The 27,911-nt window shown below is 63.5% G+C and overlaps 3 protein-coding genes across 7 annotated transcripts; all 3 read right to left on the minus strand.

The window, feature by feature from the left end:
• Nucleotides 1–2,603: 2,603 nt before the first annotated feature.
• On the minus strand, nt 2,604–10,085 carry PYCR1 (pyrroline-5-carboxylate reductase 1). 5 transcript variants are annotated; one of them, XM_042967291.1, is made up of 9 exons: nt 9,738–10,085; nt 8,497–8,639; nt 6,427–6,550; nt 6,146–6,216; nt 5,291–5,470; nt 4,864–5,085; nt 4,596–4,688; nt 4,285–4,448; nt 2,604–3,426 (listed from the first exon to the last, which is right to left on the minus strand). In XM_042967291.1, the coding sequence occupies exons 2-9, from the start codon at nt 8,623–8,625 to the stop codon at nt 3,270–3,272; spliced, it is 1,140 nt and encodes a 379-aa protein (XP_042823225.1). In that variant the 5' UTR covers nt 8,626–8,639; nt 9,738–10,085; the 3' UTR covers nt 2,604–3,269. The 5 variants fall into 5 exon arrangements, with proteins under 5 accessions (XP_042823225.1, XP_042823227.1, XP_042823226.1 ...); XM_042967293.1 differs by lacking the exon at nt 9,738–10,085 and adding an exon at nt 8,009–8,235 and having other exon boundaries at nt 8,497–8,584; XM_042967292.1 differs by lacking the exon at nt 4,596–4,688.
• Nucleotides 10,086–10,223: 138 nt separating this feature from the next.
• On the minus strand, nt 10,224–12,371 carry MYADML2 (myeloid associated differentiation marker like 2). The gene has a single exon (XM_015536180.2). It carries the CDS (start codon nt 12,175–12,177, stop codon nt 10,966–10,968), a length of 1,212 nt encoding a protein of 403 aa, XP_015391666.2. The 5' UTR covers nt 12,178–12,371; the 3' UTR covers nt 10,224–10,965.
• Nucleotides 12,372–19,289: 6,918 nt separating this feature from the next.
• On the minus strand, nt 19,290–27,640 carry NOTUM (notum, palmitoleoyl-protein carboxylesterase). The gene is made up of 12 exons (XM_042966169.1): nt 27,596–27,640; nt 25,991–26,352; nt 24,831–24,883; nt 24,655–24,750; nt 24,127–24,187; nt 23,641–23,699; nt 23,166–23,268; nt 22,261–22,452; nt 22,023–22,123; nt 21,333–21,480; nt 20,136–20,183; nt 19,290–19,905 (listed from the first exon to the last, which is right to left on the minus strand). The coding sequence occupies exons 2-12, from the start codon at nt 26,323–26,325 to the stop codon at nt 19,599–19,601; spliced, it is 1,503 nt and encodes a 500-aa protein (XP_042822103.1). The 5' UTR covers nt 26,326–26,352; nt 27,596–27,640; the 3' UTR covers nt 19,290–19,598.
• Between the last annotated feature and the right edge of the window lie 271 nt (nt 27,641–27,911).

A 27,911-nucleotide genomic window follows, 5' to 3' on the forward strand; every position in this document is an offset into this window, starting at 1 on the left:
GTCATTCTCGTTCTGCTCCTTCTCACCAAGTGAGCAAGGAGTCCCCTCCTCCTCCTCCCCACTGGGAACACACCCAGCCACCTCTTCTGTCTTGGAAGAGGGACAAGCAGGCATGGGGATGCACCCACCCAGGGCCATCAGAGAGGTCGGGAAGCGAATCGGGGCCCAACTCACCTGGAGGCCAGTGACAGTGTGGATGTCAGGGATGCTTCCCACAGAGATGACCCTGGGCCCTGAGGTCAGCCCTCTGGCCATGGGATGGGGGTCAGCTCTACGGCCCTGGGAGGTCAATGCTCTGGGAGACAACCCGGACTCTTTGCTGCCCCCCTCCCAGACTCTTCAGGAATATGGGAGAGTATGTGGAAAAGTGTCCCGACCACCTGCAGAATAACCGATAGGGGGTTTGTTTGCATGTCTGGGAAAGGCCACCGAGGGAGAGGAGGTGCCCTGTTGAAACAATCAAGATAGCCAAGCCCCCGGCACCTGTACTAGGGTCCAGCTAAAGGCCCCAAGAGAGTGCGTGCTTGCTCTCCCACCTGTCAGAAGTCTGGCTGACTGCCACCCACGGTGCAGGACATTTGTCCCCCGGGGAATAGCACTACAGCCTTGCCGGGGAGTGATACTGCAAAGGGACAGGCCCAGGTTTCAGCGTCCCTGCTGGTCCAGGCAGCACCACCTTGACCAGCTTCCAGATCGGCCGCTAGGGGGCAGACGCTTAGACCTGGCTTTCTGGTCTGGCCTGGCCCTCTCTGGGCCTTAGTACATTGCTTCCTGCTGCAGCTGAATGCTGGCACCACCCCCACCCCCACCCCACCCCCCATGTCCTCCAGCCCCACAGCCCCCCTCCAGGTTGAACCCTCCGTGGGCAGATCTTAGACCCCACTGGCTTCTTCTGGAGTTCAGCAGGCCCCAACCTGACACTTCGAGGAGGCCCCGGGCATATAGGATGTGGCTGGTGTCCAAACCCAGACTGACCGGCCCTGCTCCCACTGGTGTCCAGGTAGGGAGATGGGCCCTCACCAGGGCCCTCCTAGGATGGACGTCTCCCTTCTCTGCCTGGCCAAGGGCTGCTGACCTGTTTGTTCTGGAGCCTGAGCCCAGTTGGACAGGGGTTAGCCTGGTACAGGAAAGGACGGGCAGAGAGGAGCAGGGCAAAGGCCCCATCCGGGCAGGCAGGAGCCCAGGGCAGAGTTGCAGTTAGGAAACTGAGGCAGAAGCTGGGTCAAGCAGAGGGAGGTGGCTCTGCCACCAGGGTTCACCTGGCCCATTGGGCAAAGGACAGTAAATTCATTCCAGCCTCTGCCCCATCTGGGGAGGCCCAGGGCGTGGTGGGTGTCAGAGCTAGCAGTGACGGGGGCCAGGAAGGTACGCCAGACTGACCTTCACCCACTGAGACCCCTGTCAAGGCTCCTGCTTGGACTCATTGCAGGACCGCAATGCTTCCCACCTGGCACTTGTGGGCCCCTGGCCCTTGAAGCCCGTCCGCCTCCCTGACCTGCTCTGATCGCATGTACAACACGTCCCCGCTCCCCTCCACAGTGTGCTCCCCCTTACAACGCCTTCCCCGGACACCTGTCCCCACAGGACCCTCGGGGGCCTCACCCGCCTCCGCAGCCTTCCTGCCCAGGCCACTCCCCTCCCTCAGGCTCATTTGCCTTTCCTGCTTCCCCACCTGTGGAACTTTGGCTTGATGGAGAACCACAGATGGAAGGCTCACGAGTCCTGCCTGCTGGAACCCAGCACATTCTTCGTGGGTCAGAGTAAAGCCTCCCTGCAAAGCTCATCTGGACCCCTGTGCCTCCTCCTAGGCCGTGATGTGCCTCTTCCCCTCTTCAGACTCACCAGCTCACTTTCCTCAGACCCACAGCACGGGGGGGGGGGGGGGGGGCCGGGGGGGGCAGCACTGCCCCTCGTCGTATTGGCCGGTGTCTAACACACAGCAGACGCCCAGTGAGACTGGTCTTGACTTGAAGGGATTAGCTGGGGACCAGCTTTGGTCCTGGGCAGGCCTGTGGCACCACCTCTTCTGAGAACATCTTTTTCCCAGGGGGAGGGTGACAAGGTGCTGTCAGGGAAGGGGTGATTCTGGGCACTCACTGCCCACCCCTGCACACTCAGGGCCTATGATGGGGCTCACACCTTAGGAGGGACCCACAGACATTCCAGGCCCAGATGTATATACATCTACTAGTCCTATTTCTCTGGAGAGCCCGACGTACCTCCGCAGGGGGCTCCTTCCTCACCCGCCCCTGCCAGCGTGGGTTGAGACATGTGCCCCTGCTACACCGGGGGATGTGGAGGGTGCAGAGGCCGGCGCCCCTCCCAGAGCAGGGCCCGCCAAGCCCAGCCTTCGGTGCCGGCCTCTGGCCACAACACTTGCGATGGGGGCCCAAAGCAGTACACTCTTCCCCAGAAGCTCCCTCCACCACCGCTGACTGGGAGACCCAGCCCCCCACCCCCCGCCCGAGCCAGAATGCCGTGCAAAAATAGGGCTCCAGGACCTGTGGGCTGCTGATGGCCTCGAAGATTACACCCAACAAGGACCCTCTAGGGCAGCTGGGGCCTTCCCTCCACACGTGGTGACAGAGGTAGAATCAAGGCACTGACTTGGAAACCAATGTATTTAACCTAAAAGGTCAGGAGAGAAGTGACAGGCTTGCAAGTTGGGTCAGGAATGGGAGACGGGGGCCTTAACGGTCGGGACTATCGAAGAGCCCTTTTCTCAAATGCCAAACGGAGATAAGGGGCAGTGGTCCTGCTCCCTGGACCGAACCCTCTGGTCCTTCTCACACGGAGAAGGAGGCATCCCCCCAAGTGGAGGTCGGGGAAGGGACAGGAGTGGGACGAAGTCCTCTCCTTGGCTGGGCCTTCACGGGAGTCGGGGGTGCGGGGCGGGAGAGGGGGACTTGACCTTTGTACTCAGCAAGGGGCCAGGCCCCAAGCCAGCTGACCCCGGGGAGTTAGCTCAGGCCTCCTGAGCTCCAGAGGAAGTGGTCCTGACCCGGTGTGGGGGCAAAGGAAAGGTAGGCTGAGGTCGGAGAACCCAGCTCCGTTCTGGGGAGGAAGCCCTCAGTGACTGGAGATCCCCACTGGGACGTGATGTGCCCCATCCCGGGTCACAACCCCAGCTGACCCCCGAGCTGACCAGAGTCGTGGGAGGCAGGCCGCCGCGGTGACACACTGAGGCCTGGGGCTAAGAACACACAGCCTCAGGGTTGCAGGCCCAGGAGGGAAGAGGAGGGGAGAGCGGCGCGGGCTTGTCCGGCACCTCAGTTCCTCTTGCCTGCCGGGGCCAGGCTGTGGGGCGGCGGCAGCTTGGAGTGGCCGGAGGGGGCCAGCGAGGACTCCAGCTTCACCTTGTCCAGGACGGTCTTCTTGATGGAGGCCGGCGAGACCTTCTCCTGGTCGGCCATGGACTGCAGCTCCCTGAGGAGACAGTGGGGAGGGTTCGGTCCGAGGCTCTGTCTCCCTCCTGAGCCCGACCGTCCCCCGGGGAAGACGAGCGCCTGCCTCCCCGGCACTGCTGGACAGTCACACCCACCTCGCGGCCTTCGCACCCACGGTTCCCTCCACCAGCCACCCCTCCGCCAGATGGCCATCTGCCTCCCTCACCCCTCCTTCAGATCAGCTCAGGGTCACCGGATCCACTAACAGCACCCAGACCCCAGCCCATCGTGCCCCAAGTGTGGGACATGTGCCTCATCTGTATCCCCTGAAGGCTGGGGCGGGGGGGCTGCATCCCAGCTCTGCCGTCGTGTCGGGGTGCCTGGAGAAGTTCTGGGTTTCGGCCGTGGCCGGCAGGGATGTGAGAGGGATGCCTGTCCATCCGGCAGATCCAGACTAGGGACAATGGCTCCGAGCCAAGATACTAACCCTGCCGCCCTCCTCTCTGATTTCCTTCCTGGTCTCACCGAGCCGGTGCCAGCGCACAGAGGCACGTCCTGGGCCCGGCCTGCCGTCTAACTTGCTTAATCTCCCCAGGAGGAGGAGCTCGGGAGGAAGGTGTTGTCAGACCCACAGGGATCCCCTCCGGTTCCCCCAGGCCTGCCTCCCCGGCTTGGACGCGATCCCCCCCCGCCCCCCGGTCTGAGGGCCGCAGTGGGGAGACTGTGGGGAGCAGAGTGCAGGCGCCGAGGGCAGCCCGTCCTCACAGGACAACGGATGGTGAGGGGCACCGCCGCCAGGCCTCGATAAGCATCCGCTGAGCGATGGCTGAGCACAGCGTGCGGGGGCTCCTGTGCTGGGGCGCGCAGCCCCGAGTAGGCGGCGACGGCGGGGGCCCACCGTGTGCGGGTGCAGGAGGCCTCCACGGCATTGATGAGGAGCGAACGGAAACCCCCGCTCTCCAGCACGTGCAGGGCATGGATGGTGGCCCCACCGGGAGAGCAGACGTTGTCCTTGAGCTGGCCAGGGTGCTTTTCCGAGTCCAGGAGCATCTTGGAGGCTCCCTGCAGCCAGAGAGAGAGCTGGCTGCCGCGGGGGCACCCCTGCCCCCGGCCCCCCTGCACGTCCACTCTCCACCCACCCGCCTGGGGGCGACAGCATCGGGCCTGGCAAGGAGTGGCCCCCAACAAGGCGTCAAGGAAAACACTGACCAGCAGAGCCTGGGCCCCGAGGCGGATGGCCAGGCGCCGCGGAAGCCCCATCTTCACGCCGCCGTCGGCCAGGGCCTCCAGGGCTGTGAACGCCTGCAGGGAGAAGGCGCCTGAACCTCCGCCCTAGGCCTTTCCTCCTTCTCCTCCAGGCAACGGTGGGTCCAGCAGCTCTGCCCACGGCAAGCGAGCAGGGAGGAGTAGGGAGGATGTGCCCTGAGGTCCCCGCACTGCCCACCGCCACCAGCTGCCACCCACCCCCAGGCCTCACATAGGCTGGGCCGCTGCCACTGAGCCCCGTGACAGCATCGATTAGGTCCTCCTCCACCTCGGTGCAGAAGCCCACGCTACTCATGAGCTGCTCCAGGAGCCTGCCGTCTTCCACCTGGGCGTGGGTGCCCGTGGCGTACACGGTGGCCCCCTCCCGCACCACGACAGGTGTATTGGTCATGCAGCGGATGACTTTAGGGGCTGGCCGGAACGCCGTCAGCTTCTGGAGGAGAAACCGGCTGTGCGTCCATCCCACCCAGCAGGGTGTGCGGGGCACGCGTGTGAACACACTCACGCAAGCAGCGTGTCCCCGCCCTCCCCGTGGGCCGGGCCAGTGCGCCCGTTTCACAGCCAGAGCTCCTGACCACCGGGCAGCATCCGCCTCCACCCGCTCTGCAGATCCCACCGGCCTGGACCCACAGGCCCACCTTCTCGATGGAGCTGATGGTGACACCAGCCGCGCAGGACACCACGATGTGCCGATCTTCAACGTCGGCGCCGATCTCGTCCAGGATGAAGGGGATGATGTGCGGCTTCACGGCCAGGAAGAGCACGTCACTGTGCCTCACGGTCTCCTTGTTGTGGGACGTCAGGTTCACGCCCATCTTCTGCGGGGAGTGCAGACGTGGGCTCAGCCTGCCCCGCCCAGTGTCCTCCCCAAGCCCCACGTAGAGAACAGCACAGACGCTGCTGAGAATGTAGACGGCCAGGGTCGAGGGCTCAGGGTGTGGAGCTCTGCCGGCCTCCAGCCGCCCTTCCCGCCCCAAAGTGGAAGAAGCACTCGGCCCCGGAATAGGTCCCCTGCGCAAACAGAAGAGGGGTGCCGCATCCCTGCCACAGCCCTGACCCACCCTGCCTCAGGCTGTCATCCCCCTGGTGTCCGGGTGGAAAGTCTCCAGCCTGGAGCCCACCCCACCCTTGGATCTGGAGCCAACGTATTCAGTCCCCAGATGTGTCTGACCTGGCCCCCACCGTCCCTGTGGAGGCTCCTTGGCAAACCCCATTCCAGACCAGCACACCCTCCCCACCAGCGACACCTGGGTCCCAAGAGCTAAGCAAGAGGGGCTATCAGCAGGCCAGGAGGCAGGGTCTGTGACATGCTCCCCCCAAGGCTCTTCTCTCATGAGCGGGGGAGGGGGGTGGGAGGGTGGTGGTGGCATGGTGTCTCCCGCCGGGACCTCCACCCCCGGCCCTTAGGGTCAAGGCTATCACACACTCTCCCCGGACACACTGACTAGCCCCTTCAGCGACTGCCTCCCTGACCCCCTCCACCCTGCACCTACCCTGAGGGCAGAAACTGTGGCCAGGTCCATGTCTGGGGAGCTGGCCATTATCTTGTGGGCAGCCAGGATGCCTGCGGGGAACAGAGTTCCTTCCTCAAGGCCTGGCCCGGCCTCCCTCCCTCCCATTCCCAGGAAGGAAAGTGGAAATCCCACAGCTCAGAGTAAAACAGCAATCCCTGAGCCACCCCAGACACCCCAAGGCTGCCACTTCCCACAGGACTCAAACCCCTGCCTCCACCCGCCCCCCCTGCACAAGGGGCCCTCCCGGCTGAGGAGCCTACCTGCTGCTGTGAAGCCCTTGGCCAAGGCGAAGGCCAGCTGGCCCGCCCCGATAAAGCCCACGCTCATGCTGGACGCAGGCCCCGCCCACAGCCCTCGCAGCTGGCACCGGATACGCAGGGGCAGCTGCGGGGCGAGATGGGGCAGGATCCACAGCAAGAAGAAGTTAGGTGTGCAGTGCCAGGCTTGGCCACTGGGCCGCTGGCCCTGCGCCCATTCCCCACCCCCCCCAACCCCTCCATCCCAGCTGGTCCAACTTTCCCCTCTGCTGCCCGGCAGCCCCGACGTGGTAACTGTTCCAGTCTCCCTGCCCACAGTGCCGTTTCCGACCTGCTCCCGCGGGTCTCGGACCAAGGAGACAGGGAGGGGCGCGCCGACCTCCGGAAGGGGTCGGAGAGGGGCGGGGGGCGACGGATCGGGCCCGGAAGCTCCCCACGTCCGAGCTACCCCTCCCCTTCCTCGAGCCGGTGTGCGGATGCGCAGCCCCTCCCCGCACCGCCGCCCCCGCAGGACCCCAGCCCAGCGCGCGCTCACCCAGTTACCCCGCGCAGGTCTCCCGGCTCCCCAGAACCGCGCCCGCCACGCGGCACCCGGGCCCCGCCGGCCCCGCCTCCGCAGCTGCAGCCAATCGGCAGCGCGGCCGCCAGACGCCGGCCAATCGAGGGGCGCGGGAGGCGCCGAGGGGCGGTTGCATCAGCCGCTTGCCCCGCGCCCCCGCCCACCCCGCGAGGTCCCCGCGCGCCGGGTCTGCGCGCCCCCGATTGCGCGTGGGGCCTGGGGCGCCGGGACCGCCCGGCCGGAAGCTCTGCACGCGGGGCCTGGGTGGACCACGCGAGCTCGGGCACGCCAGGCTGGTGTCCTAGTGGCGCGGCGGCTGATGGCTGCTACTGGATCATCCTGTTTGGAGACGCCCAACCGTGTAACAGTTTTGCTTGTTTGCTTAGGGATTTTTTTTGTCCTGGTTTTTGTTTTTGTTTTTTGTTTTGTGGGAGAGTTGAAAACAATTTGCAAGATGGAAACATTTAAAGCATACAATTTTGATAGTGTATTTTGTCGCTTTAAAATATTTTTATTGTAGGAGCGCTTGGTTAAGCGTCTATGGCTCAGGTCATGGTCTCGTGGTTTGTGGGTTGGAGGCTGGTATCAGGCTCTCTGCTGGCAACCCAGAGCCCGCTTCTGATCCACTGTCCCCCTTCTCTTTGCCCCTCCCCTGCTCATTCTCTCTCTTTCTCAAAATAAATAAACTTAAAAAAAAAAAAAGGCAAAAATTTCTCTTTGTACCAAGAGGCTTGGAAACTGGAAAGGATAGCCTAAGCCTTTTTGGGCTCTTAAAATTAAGGGGCACCTGGGAGGTCTAGGTCAATCCCCTTTGACATCCAGACCCTCTTCTTCCCAACTGGGGTTTTCTCTGCGAGTCTTCTCTAGGGCTCTGGGGTGACAGAAGCCATAGACCAGTTACCATGTAAAACCGCTCCAAACAGGTGCTTCGGGTGGGTGGTGATAAACCAGTAAATAGAAGATGAGATCCCATAGTGTCCCCCCAGCTCCCATGGAGCACCCCCATGTCTCCTGACATCTGGTCACCTGAACTCCTGACATCTTTGGCCCTGCATTTGGAAGAACGAGTCATTTTTCCCCTGAGGACTCGCTCAGAACTCATCCGAGTTGAGTTTGCATTTGCGTTTCAGGATAGTCCAGGGTCTCAGTCAGCAGCAGAGTTAAGGGCAAAGTAAGAAGTCATCATCGTTGGGGCGTCTGGGTGGCTCAGTCGGGTGAGCGTCCGACTCTTGATTTCAGCTCAGGTCATGATCCTAGGGATTGAGCCACATCAGGTTCCCCACTGAGCATGGAGCCTGCCTAAGATTCTCTCTCCCTCTCTCTGTCTCTGCCCCCCTCCCCAGCTTTCTCTCCCTCTAAAAAAATGAACGAATAAAAGAAGTTATAATCATTGACAATCCGTCCTTGCCCCCAGCCCCGGGGAAGGGGTGAGCTGCTCTATTTTTTCAGTTCTGTATCTTCAATGGTGACAGATTGCTCTAAAACCTGATTTCAGCATCACCCGGATGTCGTACCTCGGAAGCAGGGCTGTGAGCTCTTGTTGACAGAGCGATGACTGACGATAACGCCACCAGACCACTGTGTGCTGACCGTGTGTGCGAGGTGGACTTCCTGGCCTCCTCCGCACGCCTGTATCTGGGCATTTAGCCCTCACCCTCTGAGGAAGGGGCCATCGTAAGAAGCCCTTCCCCAGTCGGCGCCCCCAGGCTCCATGCCCACCACACCTCTGACCCCCCGGAACCCCTACCTCAGGACCCACGTGCCCCTGACTCCCACCCACCGACATCTGGCCTTGAGCCCACTCCTCTTGTCCACCGTGGACTGTCTGGGGGTGGCCCAGACTCAAACCCATACCCAGAAAACCCAGCAGTCCCACTGAGTTTTGCCTGACTGTATAATCAAAGGACAGAACCCCCTCCTTTGTTTGGAAAGTTTTTTCAAGTGATAAAAACAAATAACTCCCTCCTCCAAAATGAGAAAGTCCTCTTGCCCCGGAGGTGACTCTTGGGAGAACATCCCAAGGCTCCTCCTGGGGGACTCCGCCATGCTTATGCTGAGTCCTGGATCCCTCCCTGCCTCTGTCTCCCTCTCAGGACCTTTGCAATTGAGGGTGGGTGGTGCCCTGGGGGCACAAGGCCCCTGGGCAGTGAGGAAATTGGGGAGTTGGCGATAGATGACCATTTCTGAAGTGTGGCTAGAAAAGGAAGGAAGACTGGTCGGTGTCCAGGCCTCCCTGTGGGCGAGGAAGGACGTGGCGCCCATGTTCCTTTGTCACCTGGAGATGTACCCTAGAGGGTACCATCTAGCCCCCGCTCTCCCTCACTCTCCCTCAGCCCGTGGAGGCCCTCAGGACACTCCAGGAAGCAGCCTCCTGGCCCCTTTGAGGATCTCCGTTGAGCCCTAACACCCGCCCCTCCAGGTGAAGGACCCCTGTCCTGTCAGCCGCCTATCTCACACTCTCCCTGGCACCAGCGCAAGGGAACCCTGGGAAGCCCGCCTAAAAGCTGCTTGGGCTCGGCTGCCCCGGCACAGCGGCCCCTCTGCCCAAGGCTGTGCCCCTGGCAGCCCCCGGCAGCGGTGTGGGCGGTGTGACCCGGAGCCCCACCGGGAGGGGGGGGAGACGATCTTGGCGGCACTTTCACCCCTCCCACTGCCCACTGAGGAGGAGGACACTGCCTGCTTCTTCCCCAAGAGGCTGTCCCCCCGCCACATCCTCCCTCAGTCAAGCCTAGTTTCAGCCCTTCTTCCGACTCACGTTGGAGGGATGGCCCAGGAGGTGCCCTTGGCCATTGGCAGAGACTGCTAACCAGAGCCAGGATGCGGGTCAACATTGGCGTTTATTTCCTGCTCGAGGCCCTAGACCCCTCGCCGGGCCAAGGGGCTGCTGTACTCTGGGGTGGCCCCGTCTGGGCTCTTGAGCAGGAGAAGCTGGCTAGAGCGTGGAGAGTGACAGTCCCGATGGGCTCTGGTGGTCAGCGGCCAGGTGAACGGATACTTGAGTGGAGGTCATGGGCCTGGGAGTACCAGGGAGGGACCCGGGGCCCAGGCACTGTGGCCGAGGGGCTGGGCCCTCCCCCAGCAGTTCCAGACTAGCCTCCCTGGCCCCCCCCCCCCCCCGCAAGCTCTGCAGAAGCTGATGCCCGGGGCTGATGGTGAGCGCCTGGCGGGCACTCCCTCCCTGGGTGGGGACCCACCTCCCCGCCACCCCCCCAGCATTCTGTGCTCATTGTGATGCGTCTGAGGCTGCCTTGTGTGACCACACCGTGGCCCTTGTCCTTGTTATAGCCACGTGGAGGTGGGCAAGGTGGGCCCCAAGTCCTGGCTCCTTCTCTTTGAGCTGGCACACAGATTCCCCAGCAGGGCCCTGTTGAGACAGCCTCCTTCCAGGGCTCTGGGAACCCTTCCCTCAAGTCTACAGGAGCCAGGTCCCCTTGTCCCTCTGCTGGTCCAGCTCTGGCCCTCTCCTGGGCTCCTTTCCATCCCCTTCCCATACCTGCAGGAATTGTCCCCTTTCCAACTCTGCCTAGGTCACACAGCCTGAGTGTGATCTCCAGACGCTGACGTGCACGTGGGGCTGCCTCCAAAATCCTAGCCTCAGTGGCCCCATCTCTAAAGTGGGTCACCACAGCGCCTACTTCAAAGGCTTCTTGTGTTACAGTGGGTAGCACTGAGCCAGGGAAAGCCAGGAAATGGAGAGAGGGAGAGAGAGAGAGAGGGAGACAGATGGAGATAGAAAGAGACAGAGAGGGCTGGGAGCTATCTCGGGGAGGATCCTCGCCTGTGTCCTGCTCAGGGTTGCCAGCCCGTCTGTCTTCCCTCCCTCCTCCCCAAGCCTAGCTGCGGAGCACTACCCGAGGTCCAGGAGCACCTGTCCTGCCTGCCTCCCTCCAGCCTGCTCCTTCGGGGTCTGGGTTCACCCGGTCACCCCCCAAGGTGCCGGGAGCCCCTGGGGAGCACAGGTGGGTGGACTGCTGCCCACAGGGCTACAGGGGGGGCACGAAGCGGATCCTCTGGGAGTAGGCGAGGTCGGCGACGTAGAGGAGCAGGTTGACGTAGGTGAAGGTGGCCACCACCAGCTGGCTGTCCCAGAAGCAGCCGCCTCTGGGGCAGTCAGGGGGCCGTCCGGGCTCACCGTACTTGGGGTCGAAACAGAAGACGGGCCAGATGACCGCGGCACTGAGGTAGAGGAGCACGGCCAGGAAGGTATAGACCACCACCAGACGGTCGAAGGGGCAGCCCAGGCCCCCCGTGTGGCCCGTCACGCTCAGGACCACCACGGCCACCGTGGCCAGGAAGCACAGGCTGTAGACGGCCACGCACCACTGGGTGGCCACGTAGCGCCCGTAGCGGCTGTCGTAGACCAGGGCCCCAAAGATGATGCAGGCCACGAAGGCCTGGACGATCTTGAGGAGCCCCGACACCGTGGCCATGTAGCTGGCCACCTGGCCCGGCCGGGCCCGGGTCAGGGCGACCTCCGCGGCGTAGGCCATGAAGAGGAGCCCGGCGAAGACGCTGGCTGCCAGGCGGAAGTCCCGGGCGGCGCAGCCCGCGGGCTCGGGCGGGCACTCCAGCCGGGTGAAGTACAGCGGGTAGATGACGGCGGCCGTGGCCGACAGCAGCGTGGCCAGCATGGCGAAGGCCGCCGTGAAGTTGCCCCAGGAGAGGTGCAGGCAGCTGTGGAGCCGGGTGAACTCACAGGCCACCACGAGGCCCGAGAGGGCAAAGCAGAAACCCCAAGCGGCCACGCAGAAGGTGCCCTGGATGCCCGCGAAGCCGCCCCGGTGGGCCACCAAGCTGAAGGTGGTGCAGCCAAAGGCCAGCTGCAGTACGCGGGCCGTGCCCACGGGGGACGTCACAGCGCCGAGGTGCAGGTACCCGCCCCCGGGGGGCTCCATGGTGCTGCCCATCTGGCCGGCCACGTCGTCCTCGCCTCGCACAGTGCCCGCTGGCGCTGGGGTCCCCGCGGGCCTGCGGCCCCTCTGTCTCCTCCGGCAGCCGTGACAGGTGCCGGCAGCCTGCAGCAGCCGTGACGCCGCCGCCGCCGCCGCCGCGGCCGCCTTGACATTGCCGCAGGACAGCCTCGCTGCTGCCTTTGTGGGGCGGGCCAAGGCTCCCCCGCCCCCCCCCCCCAGCACTATAAATAGGTGGTCACGATTTGAGCCCCGGAATAGCAGCCCGGGCGTGCCCGTCCCCATCCCAGAGGGTCATCTGACCCCTGCGTCCCCGCCAAGCCCCCGCTAGCACCGTCCGTTAACTCCTTGGCTGCTGGCGCTGCCCCACCTCCGGAGCACCTGCGTCTGTCTGTCGGTCAGCTGGCTCCAGGGCCCGCGGGGGAGGGGAGGGAGGACGGCAGAGCCGAGAGCGGAGGTGGGCTTGGAAGCCTCCCGGACCACCTGCTGGGGAGGATCTCCGGGAGGCGGGACCGCAAGGCAGAGGGAGGAGGGGTGGGGGAGGGGGGTTGGGGGCGGGGGCTCCGAGGCTGTCCACCCCCCCCCCCCAGCCTCCTGGAGGGAGGCTTGGCTCAGAGCTGAGGTGGCCTCAGGGCGGACCCTGCTGAGAGTGTCCCTGGGCTCCTACTCAGCCTGATCTCCTGGAGGTGCTGGGGCTGACCCTGGCGCAGAGTTTTTGTTCTATTTGGGGGTTCATCACGGAGCTCCTCGCTCGTCCTTCCTCAACCTGTAAACTAGAGAAAACTCAGCTCTCCCATTTTGGGGCAGAAGTATTCATAACGTGTGAAATGCTTTTGACGATGGAAAACAACTTTCTAACTGTAAAAGTAGTACCTTGGAGGCCCAGTCAATACAGGAAAAGACAAAGAAAAATCGCCTGTAATTCTGTTGCCTGACCATGAACGTCTCCTGTATGTGTGCCTACTTCTCTTGACTTTTCATTTAGAAAATTATAAAATTTGGGACGCCTGGGGGACTCAGTCAGTTGAGCGTCCGACTTCCGCTCAGGTCACGATCTTGCGGTTCGTGGGTTCGAGCCCCGTATCGGACTATGCTGACAGCCAGTTGCCTGGAGCCTGCTTCAGATTCTGTGCCTCCCTCCATCTCTGCCCCCCTCCCCCCTCCCATGCTCGCTCTCTCTCTCTCTCTCTCAAAAATAAATAAAAACACTAAAAAAATTTCAAATTTATGGAAGAATTGCAAGACAACACAATGAACACTCAGACACCTAGATTCAAGAATTGTTAATATTTTGCCCTATTTGTTCTCTTTCCCCACACCAGTAATAATTAATGATATTGACTAATTCTGCAGATATGACAGTTTGCCCCAGACACTTCCATGAGCATCTCCTATGAACAAGGCCATTCTCCCATAGAACCTGAACACAAGGGGATTTAAGAATGATCACTTCACACACGGTCCTTATTCCATTTTCCCCCTGTATCCCAAAATACACTTAAAATCTTTTAAAACGTTTGCACCAGAATCTGATGGGGATTATGCATTGCAGTGGTCTCTCGTGTCTCCCAGTTATTCTGGAATAGTGTCCATCTCCCGCCCCTCCCCTCCCCCATTTTATTATTTATTTATTTATGTACTTTTTATTGTTTAAAAAAAATTTTTTTTTTGATGAAAGAGAAATAGAGAGTGAGTTGGGGAGGGGCAGAGACAGAGGGAGAGAGAGAGGATCCCAAGCAGGCTCCGCACTGTCAGCACAGAGCCTGACTCGGGGCTCAAACCCACGAACCGTGAGATCAAGACCCGAGCCGAAATCAAGAGTTGGACGCTCGACTCGCTGAGCCACCCTGGGTGCCCCTGACACCGTCTTTTTGAAGATTCCAGGCCAGTGGTTTTATAGACTGTCTTTCAACGTGTATTGGCTGTTTCCTCGCGGTTATAGATTCTGCTAAATGCTCTTGGCAGGAAAACCACAGGGAGACGCGCGTGGCCTCAGGGTGCCCGTCGAGAGAATGGTGACGGGATGAGTCCAGAGCGGGAGGCCTGGCTGTCGCTGGGGTGGTGTCCCCAGCACGGGTCTCGTGGCCCCCGCAGTCCTCCCAGGCTCTCAGCAGCCTCTGGAGTCTCTCGTGGGCAGCGTTCTCCGTGAACACACACCCCCTTTACAAGTAGACTCATAGCGGTCCTCTGACCTGATGTGCCTGTTTATGATTTTTCTGGAAGAGTTAATATTATCATGAAAGAAAGGATTCGTGTTGGTTTGCAGGTCGTGAGTCCTCCGAGATGGTGTCTGGACGCTGCAGGCTGGGGGAGGAAGGCCTCGCAAGGTACACCTTTCAGTCCACTGACACTCAGGAGGAAGGCGACCCCGCGTGCGCCCTTGGGAAGGGTTCTGCTTCGTCCCTCCAGGCGTCCGCCACGTGCTCTGCTGACCCTGGACCAGGGAGCAAGGGGACATGGGCCTCCGGCTTGGGGGTGCAGGGAAGATGGGTCAGCTCCCACCGCCCTGCGACCCCAGGGAGCTGGAAGGAAATCCTCTGCTCGGAACAGTTTCATTTACCACAAGCGGACCATGCTTTAGCCAAAGTTCATGGCTCAGCAAGTGGTAACGGTGAACCAAGCCGCCTTCCTCAACCGCTCAATCGGTGGCTGGGGCACAACCCCCCACATCCTAACCGAAGGGGTCCAGCTTGCCGCACGCGAAACCCTGAGCATTTTGGGAAGACCAGGCCCGGCGTGGCCAGCGCCGTGGGGTGGCCCTGGGCGCTCAGGGACGGCCAGCACACCTGTGCGGGCGGCAGGCAGCCTCCCAGGCACCCTGTGGCAGGTGCGGTGAGTGAGGGGGCACCGCTGTGGGCTTCGGCAGAAGTCGACTCCCTTCCTGAAGACCGGACACCGCACAGACCTTGCTGGGTTTCCAGCTGCCAGCACGGAGATGCCTGGAAATCAGGCCAAGATGCAACGAGAGATGCTGGAGAGGGACAGGCATGGCAGCAGCGAGAGTGTCCCGGCAAGCTGGGACATGGCCTGATAGTGGCCATGGAGTCCAAGTAGGGCAGCATCCCAGGGCCAGCGTCCATGGCTGTCCCACGTCCCCCCGCCCCTGCGGCCCCCTGGCCCTGCAGAGCACGGGGGGCCTCAGTGGCCCTGCCCAGGAGAGAGCTGTGGCCGGCGTGGCCCGGCCAGGGGCCTGGACGGAGCAGCAGGCGCTGTGTCTGAGCCTGGGTGAAGCCCCTTCTGGCCACTTAGTCCCGCATTTCCCTAGCTCCCTGCGCGTGGAGCCCGGCCCTGCGTTCTCTGTGCAGGCGGGCCTGAAACACAGGCAGAGGCAGAAGAAGCGGGGTGGGGGGTCTGCTCAGGGGCAGCCCCCTTGCCTGGGCCCTGCAAGCCTCCCCTTGCCAGTTCTTAACCGCTCCCCGCCCGGAGGGGCCTACAGAGCTGGAGAGATCACAGCAAAATCGGCTTCCTTTGCTTTGCAGTCGGGCTCTGCTGCCCACAGCGGGAGACTCGGTCCGCGTGGCCACGCTGGGGAACAGAGGCCAGGCTGGGGGGCTGCTTCGTGGCTGGGACGGTAGCCGGGACCCCTGGGAGCCTGACATGGGACACGTTCCAAATTCCAGTCACAGACTCCCCAGTTGCTTGGCGCAAGGCTGCTCGGTGGTGACGTCTTCTGTTCTCAAGCCTCCACTCACTTGTCACAATTAAAAAAACACCGAGAGGGCGCCTGGGTGGCTCAGTCGGTTGAGTATCTGATTTCAGCTCAGGTCATGATCTCGTGGTTCATGAGTTTGAGCCCCGCGTCAGGGTCCGTGCTGACAGCTCAGAGCCTGGAACCTGCTTCACACTCTGTGTCTCCCTCTCTCTCTGCCCCTTTCCTGCTCATGCTCTGTCGCTATCTCTCAAAAATAAATAAACTTAAAAAAAAAAAAAACCACTGAGAATCTAGCTTCTTGTAGTGCGGAAACAGCAACTAAATGTTCAGTGAATTTAGCCTTTTTTGGGGGGTCAGTGAAGGCCCCTCTGAAGAGGGGACAACTTGGCTGTGAGCTGAGTGATGCCACGAGCAGGTGTCCACACGACAGAAAGGCAGGGATGGCTGCTGTGTGTGCTCAGGGGACACGGAGGCTTGGTAGCTGGAATTTGGGCACGAGGGCCGGCGGTGGGGGCAGGACAGCTGGGAGGGAGGCTCTGGAGGTCCCAGCCACTCTGATGGCAGCCACGGGGAGCGTCCGTGTGCACATCTTGCCCGTGCTGTCGGATATTTTGGCTTTTTTTTTTTTTTTTTTTTTACATTTCTATTTATTTTTGAAAGAGAGACAGAGACAGAGCGTGAGCGGGGGAGGGGCAGAGAGAGGGAGACAGAGAGTCTGAAGCTCAGAGCCCCACGTGGGACTTGAACCCACAAACTGTGAGATCATGACCTGAGCCAAAGTCGGACGCTTCACCAACTGAGCCACCCAGGCGCCCCGGATCTTTTGGCTTTTTTTGAAGTGCGGAGTTGAAGTTCCAGGCTTCAGGTCCCGGGCAGCAAAGCTTATGCTCTGGTCATCACGTACCGGAAAGCAGGGCCATGGGTTTGGAGTGAACGTTCTGAGCACTTTTTTAATCAACTTTTTACATCTTATTTTTTTTTTTTAAACATTTATTTATTTTTGAGACAGAGAGAGACAGAGCATGAACGGGGGAGGGTCAGAGAGAGGGAGACACAGAATCTGAAGCAGGCTCCAGGCTCTGAGCTGTCAGCCCAGAGCCCGACGCGGGGCTCGAACCCACGGACCGTGAGATCATGACCTGAGCCGAAGTCGGCCGCTTAACCGACTGAGCCACCCAGGCGCCCCCAACTTTTTACACCTTAGAGCAGTTGCAGGATCGCAGCAAAACTGCCGGGAAGGTCCAGAGCTTGTCCGCGTGCCTGCCCCTCGCGCACAGCCTGCCCACGTACCCGCCACGGTGCTGTCGGAAGCCTCGTGCAGGGACGTTTCGCCTGCTCGTCCCTCCCCCACCCCGGCAGCCCTGGATCCTTGTCCTGTCCCCACAGCTCTGCCTTTTCCCAGGGTGCCTGGCATTTGGAATCACACAGCCTGGAGCCTTTGCAGACCAGCGTCTTTCACTCAGTAATATGCATTTAAGGTTCCTCTAGGTCTTTTCCTGGCTTGGTAGCACATTGCTTTTTAGTGCTGAGTAATTGTCTATCGTTTGGATGGACCACAGGTTATTCAAGAATCGGATGCTCAACCGAATGAGCCCCCCAGGCGCCCCTGGTCTTTTTTTTTTTTTTTTTTTTTAAGTAGGCTCCACACCCAATGCGGGGCTTGAACTCACAACCCTGACATCAAGAGTCAGTCGTGTGATCTATCGACTGAGCCAGCCAGGAGTCCCCAACCCCCCTGTATTTAAAGTATGTCCTGAGCATTTTTGTTCCCATGGGAGAGTAAAAGCAGCACCATTTCTAGAAAAGCCGAGAACTCAGTGTGGAGAGCGCTGCGTGTCACTTGCTGAGTACTGAGGTTTGGCCGCCCCACGGTCCTTGAGTGTCCTGGGCTCGTTTTGTCACTGGTCCGGCAGTGAAGCACAGCCCGGACAGGCCACTAGGCCGGTGGTAGGTCTCCTCTCTCTCTTCTTCCTTGTCAGGAACGCGTGGAGAAGGGTTTGTTCATTTGGTGACAGAAATCCCGTCAGGTATAACCCACAGGTATGACGTTCAAAGGTGCACAGCGCATCCGAGGAGCTGCCTGCTCACCCCCCAGCCCGCCTCGGACATCTGTCCGATGGTGCCGATGTTGCCGCCCCCCGCTCTTCTCTGCACAAAGAGCTGGGGTTTAGACGGCGCCGCTCGAGTCCCCTGTCCAGCTTGATTGTGGCCCCTTCCAGTGAAGCCCCCCCTGTTGGCCCCTCCCAGCCCCCTCTCCCACCGGGAGTCCCCCATCCACGGGGAGCCTGAGGAAGGGCCGCTCCCCCGAGCCAACAGTCCCCCCTGGATTCCCCTTCTTTCGTCTACAGCCCTTGCCCACCCGATCCCTGAGCTCACTGTCTCCTTTGCCCTTGGGACCGCATGGGTTCCCACAGAAGACCATGGGGCCGCGGTCCCTGGAGACCCCAGGTGGGCCGCTCAGCGCCACCTGGGGAAGCCAACGTTGGTGATGAGCGGGCCCAAGGTGGGCTGGGAGGGGCCGCGGCGCTGCTTGGCAGATGACACGGGCCCTCGGGTTCTGCCCCGATTCCTCTCCGCCCCACGGTGGCCCTGATGTGTTGGCAGAGCTAGCCAGACCCCAGGGCACGGCCCCCGACCTTGCTGGGCCAGAGGGTGCCGGGCCTCTGAGATTCTCCTGTTCTGGGAACAGGTCTGGGCTCCTGACACAGGTGGTGGGTGCGGAGCCCGGGCTGCCTGGCAGGGATCCTCCCTCTGTCACAGAGGCGGCCTCTCCGGGCCTCAATTCCTTCATCTGTCACTTGGGGCTTGTAATACTTGAGGGCAGCTGGGGGGGGGGGGGTTGTCACCATGCAGGTATGCTGGGGTGCCCGAAGCAGGGAGTGCCCGGCTCCCCTCAGTAACCCCTCTGGGCTCTTTGCCCCACCCCCCCCACCCCCCCACCCCGCCCCGCGCGCGAGGTGACGTCTGTCGTCCAGCCCGAGGCGACAGGAACACCACTGGTACACAGCTCTGTGGGCCTCAGACACGGTGCGTGGTGAAAACAGAGGCCACAACAGAGGGTGTGCGTGCGTGCGTTTGCTGGGGTGCAGGGTCCCCGGGACCACCCACGGGAAGACTACCCCTGTATTCTGGGAGGCAGGGTGGGGGCTGGGCCCAGCAGGTTCCGCCTGGGAATCTGCATCTTGGCGTGTGCACGGGTGACCTCATAAGAACCAATAATGCAGTGCAAGCTTTTAAGAACGCTTTAGCTGGATAGGGAGTGTTTTTCCGGGGTGAGACAGTTTGGAAATGAGATTGCTGGGGGTGGTGGTGTGTTGCCGAAGGGGCAGGTGCCCCGCCAAGCACTCTGAGTGGCCTCGGTGCGCGCCGTGTGAACGTCCCCGGACGGGAAAACAGAGACATGGGAGCTGTGATTGCCATGTTGGAGTCTCACCTGTGCTGTGCCCGTGACTGGTATTTGCTGAGTGGACGAACAGGACACGAGGTGGGGTCCGTGCCCCCCACGAAGGGGTCAGAGGTCAGGGCTCCCTATGGCCCCCGCCCCCAGTATCCCTGCTGCCCTGGGGATGGGGGAGGGGGTGTGAAACGGGCAAAGTGCCCATTCAAATAAACACGCCTGCAGGGGGAGGCTCTTTTGTTGTCTTTTTTTTTCATTATTTAAAAAAAATATGTTACAAAACAATATCATTAATCATATATTTCTTATTTTCCTTTTTTAAAAAATTAAAGTAATAAAAAAGTCATTTTATAAAATAATACAAAAGGCCAGGAGAGGCTGAGGCTGGGGCTGGGCCAGCGGGCTGGAACCCGGCGCCTCGGGCTCCCCAGCGAGGGCAGGCGGGAGGCAGGGCTGGGGCTGGAGGGCAGGTCCACGGTCTCCCCTGGCTGGGTCCCCCCCTCCCAAGGCAGTGGTAGAGGGGCAGCGAAGGCTGCTGGGAGGATGGCCAGGGCCCTGTCTGTCCTAGGAGGGGCAGGAGAGGCCAGGCAGGTGGCCCTGGGGTGGGGAGCCCGTGGCGGCGGCCGGCCCTCAGTGCCAGCTCCCGGGGCGGGACCCCTAGCTGCCGCTGCTCAGCATCCCCAGCAGTTTACTGGGCTCCAGGCCCTGCTGCTGCGCCACGGTCTGCACGTCAAAGCCCATGTGCATGAGGAACTGGGCCACGTTCATCTCCTGCCCCGTGAACTGGTCCCGGATGGTGGGGCAGGAGGGGTTGCAGTGGGGCCAGGGGCAGCTGTCCACCAGGTGGACGGGGCAGCCCTTCAGGGGGGCTTTGCCGGCCTTGTGGCTGTCGTGCAGGCTTCTGTCCCAGCAGTGCAGCGCCCGCGGCAGCGAGGTCCCCTTCACCTGGACGTCCGTCCAGTGGCTGCAGACAGAAATCCAGGTGGGGCTCGCTCGGCATTGCTACCACCGGAGGCGGGCTGACTCTGAATTCTTGCCACACAGCCGGTTGTGTAAGCGGCATCGGAAGCCCGAGACAGAAGCCCTTCATGCAGAGCCAGAGAAGGCAGGTGGCGGCCAGGTGGGGGGGTGGGGCTGTGGACGTTTGGAGCGAGAGCCAGGGATGCGATCTATCCAGGGCATGGGGACACTGACCTTCGGATGATGATCTCGTGGGAGAGGCAGGCGGGGGCGAAGCTGGCCCTGTTGGGGAGCAGACAGTCAGCTCAGAGAGAGCACCTCCAGCATCTTCCCCACCCCGGTGCCCGCAGGTCCTGACGCTCCAGCCCACCCCCCTGGGCACCTCTCTCTGGCTCCCACCTCCTTCCTGTACCTACTGCTCTGGACCAGGCCTTGTCCCCACCAACCCATGGGCTCCCCTACAAACCCTTGTCTCTTTCTGCCTCCAAACCCGGCACAGAGTCCACCCCTTCCAGGCACGGCCCCCTGGGCCATGGTGGGATGCTGACCCGGACAGGTGAATATTTTGCTGTTTGTTTGTTTGTTTGTTTGTTTAATAGGCTTCATTTCTAGATTCACATTAAATTTTTTTTTTAACGTTTATTTATTTTTGAGACAGAGAGAGACAGAGCATGAACGGGGGAGGGGAGAGAGATGGAGACACAGAATCGGAAGCAGGCTCCTGGCTCTGAGCCATCAGTCTCGAACTCACGGACCGCGAGATCGTGACCTGAGCTGAAGTCGGACGCTTAACCGACTGAGCCACCCAGGCGCCCCTCTAGGTTCACATTAAAATTGAGTGGAAGGTATGGAGATTTCTCACACACCCCCTGCCCCCACACCTACAGCCTCCCCCATTATCGGCATCCCCCACCAGATGGCGTGTCCGTCACAACTGACGAACCTTCAGTGACACACAGCTATCGCCAGAGTCCAGAGCCACGGTGCACTCTCGTGCTGGACATCGTAAGGGTTTGCACAAACGGATGCTGACGTGTGTCCATATCACGGTCTCACACCGAGTAGTCTCACTGTCCTAGGAATCCCCTGTGTCTGTGCATCCCTCCCCCTTTTCCCAACTCCGTCCTTGGTACCGAATGAGCTTTTTACGGACCCCGCAGTTCTGCCTTTTCTGGGATGTCACAGAGTTGGAATCATACGCTATGTGGCCTTTCTCGGACTGGCTTCCTTCTCTTGGTTACGTGCGTTTACGTTTCCTCCACGTCTTTTCATGGGTCAGAAGCTCATTTCTGTTCAGCACTGGGCAATACCCCTGCTCGCAAGGCCGCTTCCTGTTTTGCCATCTGTGAGGCCGCTATCTTTACGTCAAATGGTTTACCGCCTACCTAGAGGGGCGGGAGTGGGGTGGGGTGGGGTGGGCAGGACACTCACGGCACATCCTTGAGCGTGTTTCGAAGCTCGCGGCCCAGGTTCTGGATGTACAGCCACTGGCCCTCCTGCACCGGCTGTCCCGTGAGATGCACGTTGTCCACAGTCAGCTGGGCCTCATCAAACAGCCACTGCACCACGAACACGGGGCCTGGGGGGCACAGCTCAGCTGGGCCTTGCCTCGACACTCTACCCTCCACCCCGGGCTAAGGGCCGCTGAGGTCCAGCCAGCTCCACGGCAGGCTCACGGGCCCTTGGAGTGCTGGCTACCGGCCCCCTCACAGTGTGCTTGTCTGAAGAAGTACCTTGTTACCTCCCCCACCAACCTTGGCCTGGCTCCCAGGGTGTGCACTGTGACCACAACTTGGTGGTGGTGTCCCTTCAAGTGGGGGACTGAGGAGGGCCGGCCGAGGCCCACCGAGGGCGGCACTAGGATTCAGCTGCCAAGCACATTCCTAACTGTGACCGTGGACAGGGTGACCCACTGTCCTGGTCGGCCTGGGACCGAGTGCACTTTCAGTGCTGAGACCAGGCAAGTCCCAGGCAAACCTGGACGGCTCAGTTCCCCCGCCCCCATGTGGGTGGCCTGCGGTCTCTGCACCCAGCTCTAGACTCCAGGCTGGAGGAAGCCTAGACCCACACGCCCTGCTCCCCACCCTGCCCCGCGAGTCCCGCCCGCAGCCGGCCCCTCACAGCGCAGGGTCGGGTAGACTTTGTAGCCAAAGAAGCAGTTCCACTCCTCGCCGTCCTTGAACTGGTGCCGACAGCGCTCCGGGACCACCCCGTTCCAGTACCTGCGCCAGGGCTGGGGGTCAGGCAGCCCCGCCCCGCCCCGCCCCGCCCCGGCACCTCCCCCCCCCCCCCCGCAGCCCCGCCCCAGGCCCTCCGCCCCCGAGCCGGCGAGCCCAGGAGGCACCCCCGGGTCTGGCACCTGATGCCGCGGCGTATGGCCTCCGTGGGCGCGCACGTGACGGTGTCGACGCAGTCGGTTCGGCGGTACTGCTTGTTGTCCAGGAACCAGCCCGAATCAGCCAGGCCCCGCACCTGGATGGCCGGGTAGCCCAGCTCCTCCAGCTGCTCGGCCACGCGGTCCACGTTCAGCAGCACCCCCGTGCCCCCCGCGCTGGGGAGGACGCAGTACGTGAGGCCGGGTGGCCGCGGTGGGGCGCTCGCCTCCCCCGAGCCCGCCCTGCCCCAGCCTAGGCCCGAGAAGGGGCCGGGATCCTGATGCTTCCCAGCTGCCAACACGCTCCGTGTTCCATATTCGTGTGCAAGACCCACAGGCCTTTGGGGGTCACGGAGGCACAGGAGGGGCTGGCAGAGCTCCCGACACTGAGCTAAGTGGCAGGTCACCCGCTTCCTCCCCCTCCTCTCTCCCTTCCTCTGTCTCTGACTCGGTTTCCTTATCTGAAAATGAAGACAAAACATGTGGCCTCCGACCCCCTCAGGTATTCTACCGATGTCCTCGGGGCCCTGCATGCCTGCAGGGGTGCAGCCACCAGGCGTGATCCCGCTTGCAGGGACCCCAGGCCTTGGAGAAGGTACACCGGTCCACAGCTAGCCCCTAACCGACTACCTAGGCCACCGTCATCCAAGGCTTCCCTGGCATCCAGCGACCTCGGAGTCCAGAAGCATCCTCCGGAAAGCTTCCAGCTACACAGCACTGTGGAGCGGAACCCCTGCGACGCTCCAGTAACACAGACCCTCCTAGGTGCCCTCCCAGGCCTGGGGAGGCGTGAGCTCCCTGGAGCCCAAGGCGCGGCCCCTCCTTGCGCTCCACACCTCTAATCCCGCCACACCCCCTGCACACACAGGCCCCCGCCCTGCCTGGCCCACCTGCTCCCTGCCAGCAGCAGCACCTTGGCCCCGCTCAGCCCTTTGCCCAAGAGCTCTCGGACCACCTCCTGGATGATGAGGGCACCCATGAAGGCATACTCGTCTGCAAGGAGGAGGACCGTGGCTTCAACGGGGGGCCCGGACAGGAGCAAGGCCTCCCAGCGCCAGGTTGGAAGGAGGAAGAATTCTAGCTGGGGGTCTGGAGGTCCTTCCGGGGGATAGGGTCAGGGGCTGAGGTGAACTGAAGGGAGGTTGTCAGGTGCGTGAGAGATGGGGCCCCTCCCCCCCCAGGGGACACGCAGGAGTGAGGACCTCCGAAGGGGCCAAGCCAGCCCTGGACAACAGGCAGTGGGTGCTTGGGTCAGGCATCCCGGGACACACGGTCAGAGGATTAGAAGGAGTTACAAAACAGGGGCCCTGTCCTTCCTGCCGTGTCCTTCGGGGCAGAGAACAGAAGTTACAGCAAGGGACTCACTCTTCTCAGACTTGGACGAAGCTCCACTCCAGACATCGCTGGAGCAGTAGGGGATGAAGCTGTGACAACGGACGGTGTGAGTTTGCCATAGTCCTCTGCTGCCCAAGGCCCTCAGGAAGGACCCCTCCCCAGGAAGGGTCCCGAGGACAGGACCGCCTGGGAAAAACCTCTCGGAGGACAAGATCCTCCCAAGGACAGGACCTCCTGGGAAGGACTCCCCCCAAAAGGAAGGACCCTCCCCAGGGAGGAACACCCCCCATGGGACTCCCCTGGAAAGAACCCCCCCCCACCCAAGGACAAGAATCCCTCATAGGTAGGAACCCTCAGGGAGAATCTCCCCAGGAAGGACCCTCCAGGTGGGACCCGCCCCCAGGAAGGACCCCCCCCCCCAGGAAAGACCCTCCCCAGGGAGGAACACCCCCCATGGGACTCGCCACGAAAGAACCCCTCCCGGAAGGACCTCCCCCCAGGGAAGGACCCTCTTACACCATGTTGGCATTCCACCAGTGGGGATTTTCCTCTGGCTGGGAGGACAGGATCCCTGTGCCTGTGGTGTCGGAGGGCAGAGGCAGTGGGTCTTTCTGTTGGGAAGGGGTGTGTGGGGATGGGAGCTACGGGAATGTGTGGGGGGTGGGGGATCCTACTTGGCCACGACAAGGGAGGTAGGCCAGACTAGCCATCCGGACGTGACCCCCGACCTCCACCACCCAGCACTGGCTGCTGTGACCTAGGGATGAGGGGTGTAGAAGCAGCCATAGTAAGCCCCCTTCCCCCCGCCTCTGGAGATTACCTGTGGAACAGAGTGAAGGATGATAGGTGGGTGCCCCCTGACCTTAGGAGGGTGGGAGAACTGGGGGGGTGGGCGCGGTGGGGGCTTTCCTAGGGCTCTAGGGAGTGAGGAGGGCAAGGGTTCTTCCAGAACTTGGAACTGTCAGCCCTACCCTACCCTGCCCTACCCCTCAGGGGGAGCTGGGGTGGGGGGTGGGGTGAGGGGGTGATCGGCGACTTGCTGACCTGTGCGGGTGCGCGGCCAGTCTCTGGAGCTCATGAGGCGCCGCATGGTGTCATAGCGGGAGTCGCAGTTCTCCCGGTTGAAGCAGTACCAGCCACCTGCGGGCACAGCCACCATGTCAGGGCCCGCACGCCCAGGGGCCTCCGCCCTCCTCGCCGCCTCGGCTCCGGGGACGCACCTTCCAGAAAAAGGAGCCACCGCCGACTGCCCTTGGATTCCTTCAGGTAGTAGCTGCAAGGAGGGGGAGGGGGACGGGCGGAGCGGGTGGTCAGCTGGGGCCCGCAAGGACCCAGCTCTGGGGAGGAAAGGGTCATTCCACCTGTCGCCCGGCGCACGCGCCGGCCGCACGGGGGCGCCAGCGGCCAGGCCCCGCGGAGCGCGCGCGGCCCCGCCAGCGGTGGCGGGTCCCGGGAGGTGGCGCTCGTGGGGCGGGAAGGGCCTCGAGGGGCTGTGTGGTCCGTGGAAAATCCCCACGGCCCGCCCCGCGCGGGACCCGCTGTAACCTCGGCGCCGGCGGCGGGGCGCGGGGAGGGGTGGGGGCGGTCTTGCTGGGCTCGGGATCTCCCGGGACCCGCAGTGGTGCTTGGAGACCGAAAAGCACCCTCTCTAGAGGAGCGTGCACGTGGGGCGGGGGCCCTGGGACCGCCAGGAAGGCGTGGAAGGGCGCGAGTACCACCGAGGCCCGACCTAACGTCCGGTCCTCGGGCTGTCGACTTAGCTGAGGGTGTGGGGGCCCCGACCCCTCCTCAACCCTCAGCCTCACATCCTTCCTTCGTATACATCGGGGCTGGACAGGGGTGAATGCCGCAGCCCAGGTCCTTCGGTCCCACCTGCGCCCCTTCCCCGTCCCTCTGGCTGGCTGGGATCTCAGGTAGTCCCGGCAGCAGCAGGGGGCGGACAGGGTCGCTGTGGAGCTGGGGTGGGGGTGGGGTACCGCAGGACTCTCCCCGCCCCGCTGCGTCGCCTCCTGCTGCTGGAGCCAGGGTCATCTCCCCGCCCAGAGACCGAAGGACGCGAGCAGCGGGGCAGGGCACCGGTGGCCGAGGGGTCAGTGCCCGGCCTGGCCAGAGGCCAGCTCTCCGAGCGCTGCCCCCACCCCACCCCACCCCACCCCACCCCCGCTGCGGGTGCCCGCCCCGGGTCCTCCGCCGGGCCAGCTCCTCTGCGAGCCCGACGGGAGCCCTCTTACCCCCCACCCCGAGGAGGGGGGGCGGGCGACCAGCGCCGAGACTCCGTGCGTCCGAGGGGGGCACGGAGGCGGATGGCGGCCGAGCCCGGCGGGGCGGCCTGCAGGGGCGCGCCGGTCGGGGCGGGCGGGCGGGCGGGCGCAGGCCTTACCCGGCGGGGCTGCCGTCGTTGCAGGTCACCGACGTGTTGAGCAGGAGGTGCAGGCGCAGGTCCTCGTTGAGCTGCTGAGCCGAGCAGGGGTACAGGGACTGGGCCAGGCTTTTGACCTGCGCCATGAAGCTGTCCATGTTGCCCTCCACGGCGGTGAAGTCCAGCGGGAAGCTCTCCACCGGCTGCCCGGCCGCGGGTGCCGCCTCGGCACGAGGCGGGGAGGGCGGCGGGGGCGGCTGCTGGCCGCGGCGCCGCCAGGTCTTCCTGCCCTCGCCGCCCCCGGCCCAGTGCAGCAGGCCCAGCAGCAGCAGCAGCACGCGCACCCCTCGGCCCATGGCCGCGCCGCTCGGGCCCGCGGCCACCTGCGGAGAGCGGGCGGCCTTGAGGCGGCGGCGGCGGGGGTGGGGGCGCCGGGCCGGGGGCGCCGGGGCCGCGGGGCGCCGGCCGCGCCTGCTCGCCCGACCGGCTGCCCGCGCCGGGCCCGGCGGAGGAAGCGCGGGCGGCTCGGCGTCGAGGCTCGGGGGGCCGGGCGCCGTCGGCCTGGGCTGCTCGGGCTCCGCGCGCGGCCGGCGAGGGCAGCGCAGGGTCTGGGTGCGCTGGCTCCGGCCCGCGCCAATGAGCGGCGGGGGCCGAGCCTGGGCGTAGTTTGCGGGGGCCGCGGCGGCCCGGGTGCCCGCGCGTTAGATGTGCCGCCGCCGCCGCCGCCCGGCTCGGCGGAGGGGGAGGGGGCCGCGCTCGCTCTTTTCTTGGCGGAGGCATCGCCTTTTCTTCCCAAACCGCAAGCCTGACGGAGGGGCCTGGCCTACCCCGCCGCGGCCGCCGGAGGCGCTCCCGGCCCGGCTCCGTGGGGGGCAGCGCGGCCCCCGCGGTCCCCGGCAGCTCCATTCCCCCCGCGGCCGGCCCGGCGCCGCCGCCGCCGCCGCCGCCCCCACCCCCACCCCCACCCCCGCCCCGGGGAGGCTGGAAGGGGCGGCGGGGGCCGAGGGGAGGGGGGACGCCACGGGCAGGAGCGGGGCTTTTCCGCGCCGGGACTCCGCCTGCCGCGCAGGGGCCGGGCCCGACGGGCCTGGGGGCGCAGGGCGGGCGCGCTCACCTGAGCCGCCGGGGTCCCCCCTCACCCTGCTGCCCAGGCCCGGAGCCGCCGGCGGGCGACCGGGGCCCCGGCCCGCACCCCACCCCCACCCCCACCCCCTCCCACCGCCCGCCGCGAACGCGCCCGAGCCCCGCGCTCACCGCGGCCGGCCCCGCGGCCCCGGCTCCTCGGCGTCGCTCGCCCTGCGCCAGCCCGCTGGGACGCCGGCTCGGCTGCGCTCCCCCTCTGGCGCTGGCGCGGAGCCGCCCGGGACTTTTATCCAGCGGGGCCCCCGGGATCAAAGCGACGGCGGACACAGGGCCCCGCGCCGAGGGGCCGGCAGCAGCGGCGCCGGGGCCTCCAGGAGGAGCGGACAGGTGTGGCGCGGGGCCCCGGCGCCCTCGGCGACCTGCGGGGAGGCACCGGGCGTCCCGGCACGGCGCCACGGGGGAGTCGCCCGATCCTGCGCCCGGATGGACGGATTCTGGGCGGCCCTGGGAGGCAGTGGGGCCAGAAGGGGCGCTGCCACTTACCGAGGTCGGCGGGCCTCGGGGTGGGGTCCTGGATCCTCCCTGCGTGAGCCCTGGCTGAGTGCTCCACGCCGAGGACCCCCAAGAACCTTTCCGTGCCCCAGCCGCCACTGGGAGATGGGGAGGGGAGGGGGCGAGGATCGATGAGCCGCTGGCTCGGTCTCCCCTCAGTGACCCCCCCATGCGGCCCAGTCTGTCTGGCCCATCACCTCACCTTCCCAGCGCACCTCACCGAAGACAGAAGGAGATTCTTTCTCAGAAATCAAAACGGGGTGGGGGGGGGGGGCAGGTGTTTGCTTAGGAGGCTTCTACGGGTGGG

This window comes from Panthera tigris, chromosome E1 (genome assembly GCF_018350195.1).
Source record: "Panthera tigris isolate Pti1 chromosome E1, P.tigris_Pti1_mat1.1, whole genome shotgun sequence".
NCBI lineage: Eukaryota > Metazoa > Chordata > Mammalia > Carnivora > Felidae > Panthera > Panthera tigris.

What these genes read in the sequence shown, in the direction of transcription:
- PYCR1 (XM_042967291.1), bottom strand. Translation starts at nt 8,625, where the DNA reads ATGCCCAGATACAGGCGTGCGGAGGAGGCCAGGAAGTCCACCTCGCAC. An exon ending in CCACAGTTTCTGCCCTCAGG is followed by an intron (nt 5,471 to 6,145) that starts GTAGGTGCAGGG and finishes CACTCCCCGCAG; the next exon opens with AAGATGGGCGTGAACCTGAC. An exon ending in GTGGCAGCGGCCCAGCCTAT is followed by an intron (nt 4,689 to 4,863) that starts GTGAGGCCTGGG and finishes TTCTCCCTGCAG; the next exon opens with GCGTTCACAGCCCTGGAGGC.
- MYADML2 (XM_015536180.2), bottom strand. Translation starts at nt 12,177, where the DNA reads ATGGGGACGGGCACGCCCGGGCTGCTATTCCGGGGCTCAAATCGTGAC.
- NOTUM (XM_042966169.1), bottom strand. Translation starts at nt 26,325, where the DNA reads ATGGGCCGAGGGGTGCGCGTGCTGCTGCTGCTGCTGGGCCTGCTGCAC. An exon ending in TTCGTCCAAGTCTGAGAAGA is followed by an intron (nt 23,269 to 23,640) that starts GTGAGTCCCTTG and finishes TCCTCCTTGCAG; the next exon opens with ACGAGTATGCCTTCATGGGT. An exon ending in AGTCTACCCGACCCTGCGCT is followed by an intron (nt 21,481 to 22,022) that starts GTGAGGGGCCGG and finishes TGTGCCCCCCAG; the next exon opens with GCCCCGTGTTCGTGGTGCAG.